The sequence below is a fragment of the Cyprinodon tularosa genome, unplaced genomic scaffold, assembly GCF_016077235.1.
Source record: "Cyprinodon tularosa strain WSP-4 unplaced genomic scaffold, ASM1607723v1 ctg160, whole genome shotgun sequence".
Classification (NCBI taxonomy): Eukaryota; Metazoa; Chordata; class Actinopteri; order Cyprinodontiformes; family Cyprinodontidae; genus Cyprinodon; species Cyprinodon tularosa.
Genome location: NW_024038438.1, coordinates 1,704,788 through 1,716,392, shown reverse-complemented (window position 1 = coordinate 1,716,392; position 11,605 = coordinate 1,704,788). Strand labels below are relative to the sequence as shown.

The 11,605-nt window shown below is 36.4% G+C and overlaps 1 protein-coding gene across 1 annotated transcript in view; it reads right to left on the bottom strand.

Annotated features, from left to right (window-relative positions):
- Nucleotides 1–1,982: 1,982 nt before the first annotated feature.
- LOC119780467 (voltage-dependent calcium channel subunit alpha-2/delta-4-like) overlaps nucleotides 1,983–11,605 on the bottom strand; it is a 67,126-nt gene continuing 57,503 nt past the window's right edge. The window contains exons 36-40 of the mRNA XM_038280537.1: nucleotides 8,220–8,240; nucleotides 7,974–8,091; nucleotides 3,267–3,382; nucleotides 2,937–3,019; nucleotides 1,983–2,795 (exon numbers count right to left, since the gene is read on the bottom strand). Of these exons, the coding sequence (XP_038136465.1) occupies nucleotides 2,700–2,795; nucleotides 2,937–3,019; nucleotides 3,267–3,382; nucleotides 7,974–8,091; nucleotides 8,220–8,240 (434 nt within the window). The 3' untranslated portion in view covers nucleotides 1,983–2,699. The remainder of the gene's footprint in view (nucleotides 2,796–2,936; nucleotides 3,020–3,266; nucleotides 3,383–7,973; nucleotides 8,092–8,219; nucleotides 8,241–11,605) is intronic.

Sequence of the window (11,605 nt, the reverse complement as noted above, 5' to 3'; positions counted from 1 at the left end):
CTTGTTTTACTGCTGTAAAATTAAATATACATAACCTGTGTGTGATCCTGAAGTTTTTCTTTCATGATAAAAAAAAAAAAAAAATATCCCATCAGTTAAATTATAGACGGTAGGGGACTTATATTGATATTGAAAAATCTTTGAAGGGAAAATTGATTCACCGAAAAGGTCTTCCTGGTGTTTTATTTTTTCATTGTCATTTTTGATCTAATTTACAATCTTTAAATGTAATGATTTATTGCAGAAATTGTTGATTGTGTTTGTAAACCTAAAAGTTATTTGCTTTAGGGACATATAGCTGATTTGTTCTCTAATTCACCCATTTTTTTTAGATGTAAATATCTTTTAGCTTCCTGGTTAAGTTGCAGGATGATGAAGTAGATCTTCCCGACATTAGAGAATCAAATTTTTTTTCAGATTTCCTGTTGACTGAAGACACTCTAAAAATCTTCTTAAGAGGATGCTCAATTTTGGAGAAACCTGGGCTGTTGCAGAGAGATGGAATCCATCTCATGGTGCAGCTCTTCTTTCAAGGAATCTAGTCAAATTTATCAGTCCCCCTAAAACCCTGACAGCCGGGGTCCAGGGTCGCTATAGCTACACCATTCAGAAGTGATTACCCGTGACAGTAATGGCATAAATTCTAAAATAATCCAAAGGAGAAAATATTGTGAATTTAAAATGAGTCCAACTACGAAAAAAAGATAAAGCAATGTGTTAATTGAAAATAGGATCACCCTCCTAAAATAGATTTAATAACTTGATTTGTGATAATCTGATCAATATTGTCTAACAGAAATCTGCCTGTAGCAGGAGGATTATTTTGGCATAAATCAGTCAAATCCATGTTATTTACCTTTTAAATGTAGAGAGCTACTGGGCAAGGAGGAGGGGTTGCAACAACAAACATTCAATCTTGCTTATTGATTAATCAGTTAACAATTATAATTGTTTTGAGCATTTAACCCTTAATTTACTCTATCTAAATTGTAAAGCACTAAAACCACTTTTTTATTTTTTTATTTATTTTCAGACTTTCTATGTTATTTACTGTTTAAAAACATGACAAGGTCATAACAGGTGGGGGATTTTAAACCTAATAGTGATGTTGAAAGGGACAGCTTAAATGCTGTGGTTCAATTCACATAACAAATTAGCCATAAGAAATGAGATTTGGACTCCCATATATACTCCTCCTCTGCAGCTCATCAGTGCTGGTTTCTCTTCTTTGCTTTGCTCCGTGTGTGTGTGTTTCTCCCTGGCATCTCCTGGTTTTTGATTTCTTTATTTTGTTCCTGGATTTTTGCCTCTGTTGCCTTTGGAACCTTAATTAAATCTGCAAGATCTCATCTCTGCCTCCTCATCTCTGCAATTGGGTCCTCAAACAACCTCCACCAAACCTTGACACTTAAATTATAAAAGTAAAAGTAATACATCTAAAAATGTTAAGGACAGATGTTTTAAAGCTTACACTAGTTACTGCGCAACTGTATTAAAGAAACATTTTTCTACAATTCTGCATAATCACTTACTTAGAATTTATTTTATTGGTTTTGTAACTAATGATAAAACTGTCAATTTTAAATCTGAATCATCATGAACAACTACTTATTTTGATGGGGTACCGAGTCCAACCAGGAAGAAATTGTCTGCATGAAGCTAATTATATTGATGGATTTTATTTTTTAAATGCCAACAGGCCATAAAGAAAACTAGCTTAAAAGAAACAAAACTAATGAGTATATTTTTAAAATGTATGGAGAAGTAAGAAGTTGTCTAAAGAATAATTACTCCAGTAAAGTATAGATAGCCAAAATTTCTACTTCAGTAAGGTAATGAAGTATTTGTACTTTATTAGTTGACACCTCTTAACTTTAAGCAGCAAAATTCTAGAATAAAAGCAGCAATTCGTGAATAAATCATGCCTCATACTGTCAGATGTAAAAGCAAAACAATTTATTTAGTCATTTATGTTGTATTTACTGAATAAGTATAAACTTTTACTATATAGGCTATGGTAAATACTTATATTTGTGATTTCATATGCTCTGTCCATGTGACTAAAATAATCACTGCTGCTGTGAGAAATCTAGTCAGGTGTCCTGATTACTTAAACTGAATGTAGAAAAGAAATAATACTATTAAAGACTTTCAAAAAAAACTTAAGAGTGGGAGATATTTAAAGAGTATAAGGGAATTGGTAGCTTGGAAGATTAACCAGATGAAACGAATCATGAAGCACTATGACACTATTTCTCTTGAACTTTTGAAAACATTGGGTTTAAAAATGCAACTCTATTATCTACTGTGACACATTTTTGAAAATGTAAAACTCATCTCATAAACAACATTTCTGAGTGAAAGAACTCCCAGAATGCAGCATATCCAAGTACAATGGTAATGTGCCTGCACACTGAAGCTGCACTTTTTATACCTGACCAGCGGGAGGCAGCTACCTTTCCTCAGAGTCAGGTTAGGAGACTTGGGTGCTGTTCTTTTTAATCTTTTTAATCAGTTTTTACCTATTACAAAAACATTCTAAACTGAGTAAAAAATGGATTAAAAATGAAATAGACATTTATCCCTGTAATACAGAGACTCATTGCTTAAGGTCTACATAAAACATAAACTGATTATAACTAACTAGTGAAGAATTTTCATATCTTCTGGTAGTTTAATGGGTTTATCCTGGTTTGTGTTCACCGAAGGAGGACCGGTGAAAACAGCAGAGAGGCAGAGAAGAGAGGAAGGGACAAGGAGATGGCAGATGCCCCACCACATTCCTTAGCGTCCTCCTAGTGGATCAGACATTTTCATAGTTAAAAAAAATAATAATTTCACAAAACATCCAAAAATAGTATCCCACTTAGTTTCTTTATACGTAGAACATGACGCTATTTTCACATTGTTTAATCAGAATAAAACTAACATCTGACCTTTGGGTGGTAGGCATGGCAGGATTCTGGACGCCTTCGCACCTTCTGAGACTTCATCCTGTTGCACTTCACAGTTGCATTATGTTTCCAAATGTTAAGAAAAGCTACTGTATGGGTGTGCTAATAACTTAGGAGTAAGGCTCTGACAATGTAATTAAAATGAGCTGTAGGCTCTGTGTTAATTAATCTTTAGCTTAACAATATGTGGAAACTAATGAAGAGACGATATCAATGCTCTTTTTTATGTTTTCCAACACCAGATACATGTGCTGAACTAAATCCTGTATTGGTCTTGTTGGTGGGTTGTCTTTTTGAGAGAAAGAAGGATATATTTAATTTCCTTTGGCTGCAGCAGGATGGGTCCGAACTGACGGGAGCAATCGCAGGTAGCTTGGGTCACAACCAAAACCATATTACTGTCTGGAATCTGCTGCACCACAAACATCCTGAAAAAGAAAAAAAATGCCAAAGAATTTTCTTAATTTATTTGGATTTTCTATTAGAAAAGATTTAAACTTCTAAGAAAATAATAAAATGAATGCATATATTTCTCTGTACGTAAATACATTTTACTTAATTAAAGTATAATTAATGATACAAATACTTTCATTGCAATTAAAAAAATCTTTGTACAATGTAAGCTGTAATGTTAGAAACAAAACATATCAGGTCATGTTTGATATAGAATCATTATCCAGGTGGACAGTATTAGTGGAGCATTCCAATCTCCAAACTGGCTACATTTATTTTCTATAAATTATAAATGAAGGCATTAAAACAGTTTTCCTCATACGCCACTAAAAAACACAAACTTCTTAGATCACTCAAAAAATGGATCCGTAAATTAAGCATCTGCACACATTTACTGATCCACGTTTATCTTTTGTAATAACAAGAGATTTTTGAGAAAACCAGACCAGTATTATGTCTTCACCTTTGCAAAAATAATGCAATATAATAAATGCCTTTGTGATGACGCACTTGATGACGCATACACTGGTAGCAAAAATAAAAACTTTTGTTCATGGTTGAAATTATTCACCCAACTTTAACCACTAGTGGCAAACACAGAAGATAATTTTTAGAATACAGATTTGCAAAGCTGGTTGCTTCACAAAACCATGCAGAAATCAGTATCTAAAATAAAAGTTTGAAATGTTTGGTTAGACAGGAGAATCGGAAAAGAAATGTAGAGGCAGGTGTTTGTGAAGATGAAGAGGTGGGAAGAGAAAGGTGAGAAAGAGAAAATGCTTGATGATAGTAAAGCAGGTGAGATTTGAATAATAGAATTAAAAACATTTCCAGGGGAGCATGTCGCCAAGCAAGCCTAGAAGTTCTGACTCTTGACCTCAAAGTTTTTTAGCCCTGGTACGGCACTGAATCTATGGCTGTCTCTGATCATAAGCCCCAATCCCTAAGTAGATGACTATACAGTGTTTAAACCATTTTAGATGAGCGTCTGAACGTCTAGTACAAGAAAAAAGTTGAGGACTTGGAATTCCCAGAAGGCGCCTTGAAAAATAGTGTAAATCCAAGGTCACTAGACATGCAGATATAAGCAAGAAGGCTTCATGGGATTTGTTGTGGCGGCGGGAAAGAACAAAGATGGCGCAGGCAGCTTGCGGGGAGGTGGATTTATGTAACTAATGGGGTGGGAAAAGTAGTGATGCTGATCATTTGTGCTGATTTGGTTTTTAAGATAGATTTTTAATTTGGGTCAATGATGTTGCCATTCTAGTGGACGCTAGTGCTTCGCACGTTTCTGGATATAAAGTTACTGCATAACATCACATGTCATTTCTGTGCTGGTAATGAATATAACAGTTGGAATGTTCACCTTATTTAGACGCTATTGTTACGGCTGCAGTGGGTCTCTGCTTTTTCTTTCAGGGTCCTGGAGGCAGGCCTTCTGCAGGTGTTATGTTTTTTTCCCTGATTGGTGCTCTGCTGCTTTAAAAGCTGTCATGCTGCAGCAGTCAGGAGGCTTTTTTCCTCCTCTCCCTCTTCAGAACTCCAGTTGGTTTGGTTTGGACTTTATGATTGAGTTTTGTTAGGTTTGTTTTGCGCTTGTTTATTTCTAATTGGTTATGGGTTTTGTACTAATCTGTTTTGGCTTCTTATTTCAGGTAATCCTTTTTTAGGTTTTACTTAATATAATTTAATAAATTTCCTTTTTCATCAACTCTAAAAATCCTTGTGTGGTCTCCATGAATGTTACCCCACCCAACAAGCCAGGTGGACGTAACACTATAATTATTGTTTTAATATTTAGTCAATCACTGCCTCCCAGATTCTTATGTTTGGACCAGCTGTGACCCCTGGAAACCCCGTGGCATTTCCTGTCTGTTGGCATTTCACAATAAAAACACAGGTGAAACCTAACATCACTTTTTTTTTTTCTTTTCCAGTTTTTTATTGACATTAGACTGTCACAAGTACAGAGTGGACTCACAGTGGACACTCCTTGAGAGTGGGGCTTTAATTCAAAACCTCTAGATCAGTGTTTTTCAACCCTGGTCCTCAAGGCACCCTGCTCTCCATGTTTTGGATTTTTCTGAGCTTCAGCACACCTGATTCAGATAATTGCAGTTCAGCAAAGCCTGATAATCTGCTATCAATTGATAACAGGTGTGTTAAAGCTGGGAAACATCTAAAACATGCAGGGCAGGGTGCCTTGAGGACCAGGATTGAAAAACATTGCTCTAGATCAGGCATCCCCAAACTCGATCCTCGAGGCCCACTGTCCTGCAGGTTTTAGAGGTTTCCTTGCTCCAGCACAGCTGTTTTTATTTGAAAGCTGATTAACAGGCTTTTGGTCTACTGCAATCATTATAATCAGCTGTGCTAAAGCAGGGAAACCTCTAAAACCTGCAGGACAGGGAGCCTCGAGGACCAAGGTTGGGGATGCCTGCTCTAGATTACAAGCACAAATGCCCCAACCTGTAGGCTGCCACTCCTTTTCCCTATGAACAACATGTTTGGGTGCCTGGAGGATTAGTGAAGCTTGCCCAGGCAGAAACCAGTGGAGCCAGGTAAAGAAAGCATTATCTATGCTGCAGGAAATACATCAGGTCCTTATTGGGCTAAATTTATATGTTTTTTTTTTTAAAGCCACCTTATAATCTCTGAAAAGCATTCCCACTTCATTCTTTGTCAACATTATTTTCTATATCTACCATTCTTAATAATAAAGCTCGTCTTTGCTGCGCTTCTTCACTGTAGCACACTGCTCACATCTATTCCCTGACAAGATTTTCACAAGCGAATGAAAACCTTTTTTTTTAGATTTTTTAACTTCATTCGCAGGCAATCAGATGTCGAAAATTTGCCGTTCTCCTCCCTATATTGCTCAACTTCGCTCCAATTTTCTTTGCTTCAGATCCACCGTTCTACATAGAAATAACGTGGGAATCCTTCTGCTCCACCTGGTGTGAGTGTACCTAAAGGGTTTACACTCACCGGCCACTTTATTAGGTACACCTGTCCACCTGCTCATTAACACTTAATTTCTAAGCAGCCAATCACATGGCGGCAACTCAGTGCATTTAGGCATGTAGACATGGTCAATACAATCTCCTGCAGTTCAAACCGAGCATCAGTATGGGGAAGAAAGGTGATTTGAGTGACTTTGAACGTGGCATGATTGTTGGTGCCAGAAGGGCTGGTCTGAGTATTTCAGAAACTGCTGATCTACTGGGATTTTCACGCACAACCATCTCTAGGGTTTACAGAGAATGGTCCGAAAAAGAAAAAACATCCAGTGAGCGGCAGTTCTGTGGGCGGAAATGCCTTGTTGATGCCAGAGGTCAGAGGAGAATGGCCAGACTGGTTCGAGCTGATAGAAGGGCAACAGTGACTCAAATAACCACCCGTTACAACCAAGGTGGGCAGAAGAGCATCTCTGAACGCACAGTACGTCAAACTTTGAGGCAGATGGGCTACAGCAGCAGAAGACCACACCGGGTGCCACTCCTTTCAGCTAAGAACAGGAAACTGAGGCTACAATTTGCACAAGCTCATCGAAATTGGACAATAGAAGATTGGAAAAACGTTGCCTGGTCTGATGAGTCTCGATTTCTGCTGCCACATTCGGATGGTAGGGTCAGAATTTGGCGTCTACAACATGAAAGCATGGATCCATCCTGCCTTGTATCAACGGTTCAGGATGGTGGTGGTGGTGTCATGGTGTGGGGAATATTTTCTTGGCACTCTTTGGGCCCCTTGGTACCAATTGAGCATCGTTGCAATGCCACAGCCTACCTGAGTATTGTTGCTGACCATATCCATGCCTTTATGACCACAATGTACCCAACTTCTGATGGCTACTTTCAGCAGGACAATGCGCCATGTCATAAGGCTGGAATCATCTCAGACTGGTTTCTTGAACATGACAATGAGTTCACTGTACTCAAATGGCCTCCACAGTCACCAGATCTCAATCCAATAGAGCATCTTTGGGATGTGGTGGAACGGGAGATTCGCATCATGGATGTGCAGCCGACAAATCTGCGGCAACTGTGCGATGCCATCATGTCAATATGGACCAAACTCCCTGAGGAATGCTTCCAGCACCTTGTTGAATCTATGCCACCAAGAATTGAGGCAGTTCTGAAGGCAAAAGGGGGTCCAACCCGTTACTAGCATGGGTTACCTAATAAAGTGGCCGGTGAGTGTATATATTTGCATTAAAATTATCAGGTATAGCCTTGTCTGTTTGCCACATGTACCAAACAAATACCTGAACACATACAGAAGATTAATGTACGTAACCAAGAGTAAAATGCAGTCCAATGCTGTAGTGCAACTTAAACTCTGCTATATGGAAACACATTAGGAAATCCTTTTTGTTTCTGACCTGGAGAAGATGCTCTGTGTTAACCTGACTATTTTTTTAACAGTGATATCTGTTTGAATAAAGACTGATAGGGTTTTCATTAAGCATTATCATTATATCAGTATGTTCAATGCATTATGACTGTTGTCTAAATGATCTAAAAATAAGAATTAACGGTAATGTGTACAAGTTAGTACTCATACTTCTGGCAGCGTCCACACTTGATGAGACTGTTGGCTTCCCTGATAGAGGAGTCATACATAAAGCCAGGATATGCAGTGTCACAGGGCTGCAGCGCCTCCACCTTCTTTTGCTTATGAGCTGAAAATACACAAAATTAGATGTAATATTTTATATTTTTTGCTTCATTCAGGTGGCATAAAATTGGAACAGGATCAACTCGGTAGTTGTCCAGAGCATCATCATAGATTCAGTCATGTTGTACTCACATGTGTGATAACCAGCTTTGGCTGAATGCATGGAGGATGGCAGTGACCACACAGAGTGATGGAATAGCATTGAATGGGATGATGAAGGGATGACATGAAAATGAGGCAGAGGTAGATGAGTTGCATTTGAAAATAAAAGACATCAATGTTGTTTGATGATGAAACAGAGTGAAAATCATAAATTTTTCAACATCATGAACATTATCTGAAATCTAAACTCCTTAATCCAAGAGAAGAAACTTTTATCAACTGGATTGAGTTTTGGATTGAGCATTAGTTACTGAAGGACCAGTACTTCCCCATGTTTTCCCATGCTCTTTGCATCAGGTAGTGACAGATGACCACTCATGTGGCCCCTGTTTGTGATGGTTTCTTCATTTTAAAATGGAGTGTTTCCTTACCTATGCTGCATGCTGCCTAAAGAGAAGTGATTACTGCAAAATAAATGGCTGAGATAGTTACTGCTAACTGAATTTAAACTGAATGAAACTGTATTATTTATAATTTCTCTCAGTATCCCCATACAAAATGTATATTTCTAATCATAGATTTTTAGATTAGATTAGATTTAACTTTTTTGTCATTACACAGGTACAGGTACAAGGCAACGAAATGCAGTTTAGGTCTAACCAGAAGTGCAATAGCAGCAAGTGCAGGATAAATAATGATTCCATAAATACAGGACATGGGTTTCTACTGAATAAATATAGAGCTGAAGACCATTATAAACAGAATTTTACTAATAGATTTGTCCTATGAACGTAATATATAGATAACTAGTGTTACGAACAAAATTTACAGCTGGATATGTACCGAATAAAAAATACAGGTGGATATTACTATAAATAGGGTTTTTACAGATCTGTACAATAGCATAATATACAGATGACTGTCATTATAACAGAGTTTGCAAAAGAATATGTACTATGAATATTGTACAGATGGCTATTACTATAGGCAGAATTATGAGCATAATATACAGATGGCTTTTACTATAAAATTAATAAATAAAGTTTGGACAGAAGCTATCTAAATTCAAGTGCAGTGGAAGGTAACTGCATATTAATTGCATATTACAGTTAAAGTACGGTATTGCAAATTTATATAAAGTAATATACATATAACATATGTATATTACTTTACCCATTGGTTTATATTTTTTCTTGCCCCCATATAAAAGTATTCTAGTTTTTAAAATGTGTAATATAAAACGGTTACACTTTACAAAATCCATCTTAACCATCATTTATAAATGGTCAACAGAACATTTATTGATGATTAATATTTTTGATGTTATATTGTTTTTGGTAATCATTTATAAACTGCATCTAAACCATTTATAACCGGTAAATAGATCATTTATGAAGGCATTAGACCAACTGATGTTGGGTAAGTCCATCACGACAGGGCAAGTTGAAAAAAAAAAAAAAAGTTAGGTTCAGGTCAAATGTCTATGGGTGTTGCACTGTAAAACGTCTCACTGTAAATGTACATGCTGCTGTATTTTAAAGTGCCTTGCTGTAATTTAGACCTACATTAAATTATTGTAAATAATTATAGTTATTTACTTTAAAAGCATAAAAATTATTTTTCTGTAAATTTATGATTGTAGGTTTATGCTAATTTACTGGCAGCAGGTTCTCCAGTAGACTGCTTTATTTTTGCAGTGCTGTTTTCCAGAGAAACAGTACTTTTAATAATTCTATACAGTTCATTATTGTAATACTGCAAATATTTCTAAAGTTACTACAACTACAATTAGAAATGTTAATAATAAAAACATAAATATAACAAACTAGTTAAAAAAATACTCAGTTTCTTTTCAAACTTCTTTTTTATTTAACAAAATATTGCAACACAAAAATGACATCAATAAGCATGAGCTTTTTTTCCCCCCCCTGTTGTGTGTCTGTGTGTGCGTAAAGATCAGACACTGATCCTCTTGATGAGGATGGTGACGTGCAGATTCATATGTTTGCATCTTCTGGACTATTGTGCCACTTTTCTTTCTCTCTTGCCCCTCTCTGATTTGATGTCAGCGTAGCTACTGCAAAACAATATAAAGACGAAGCAATACTTTTTTCTTTGAGGATATCTATCTATGAATGCATCATATCAAATAATGTTCAGTATAATGTAGTGATCCAGTTGCTGTAGCGCTGTTAGAAACAGCAGAAAACACGACCAGAGAAAGGTGAATATTGAGTAATGTGCCTCCACCTTGTTACTCTCTGGTCTCTGTTTATTCACTGGATTACAGATTGGCCGTTGGTAATACAAGGTGCTGAGAAATCACCAGCCGCCCTATTGGTACTCCCTAGTTACACCAGTCAGAATGTAAAAAGTACGTGCGCTACAGCATCGAACAACAATGATGTTCTCATTTTCAGGGGGTCCTAAAACTTTGGAAACAAAGATAAAGTCAACACTTTGACACACACTTTCTGTTTCATACCATTAGTAGACTATTGTAATTTATGGTATAAAATAGGCACATCACATTGCATTTTTAGTATGAAGTCCATGAATTCTATAAATCATGCAATATAACATATTATACAAATCCATCACAACAAAATGAGTGTGTCAATGGAGCATAATAATACTGTAGTCATATATTAAGAATATTACACTCACACACACACACTATCTGATGATGTGCCACAAGTGTTAAAAGGATGATGTACAGATAATATACATGTATTGATAACATTTTTATGGTAATTAGATTACAGCCTAACCCTGACCCTAAAAGCCTCAAACCCACTTGCTGATTTTAGCGAAGTTTAGCACATTGCTTTTTTTGTGGTTCTTTTGATATGGAAATCGACACCTAAATTACTAACCTACACTCACCATGTTACTTATCCAACCACTTTTTTTTTTATGTTGGTAAAACATTAAACTAAGACCAAATACTAAGACATTCTAATTTTAGCTTATAGCTTGCAACAAAAACATTTTTTAACAAATTTGTTGTAGCACAAATGGTGTAAAAATCTTAAGAAAAAAATCCCCTCTCTAAATAAGGAAAAATGTAAATTTTGTTACCTTACTCTGTGGGCAGTGTGGAGAAAGTCACGCATCTCCAAATATCCATAAAGTTGTCTTATCACATTTTCCTGTGAGTGATGGCCTAGAGTTGCCAGTTGTCCGGCACTTTTCTTTCACCTTCCCATCATGCTTAGCTGTATACAGTAAAATTTACAGTATTCTTGTAGACCAAAAAAATAAATAAATTTTGCCGAAATCATGTTATTTTTCTTCCAAAATGCATTGCAGGTTACAGTATGACACTGTATGGCAGCAATACAGTAAAATACTCTTAAGATTTAAGTGTAAATTTATATTAAAGGTTTACAGTGAAGTTTTAGGGCAATATGATT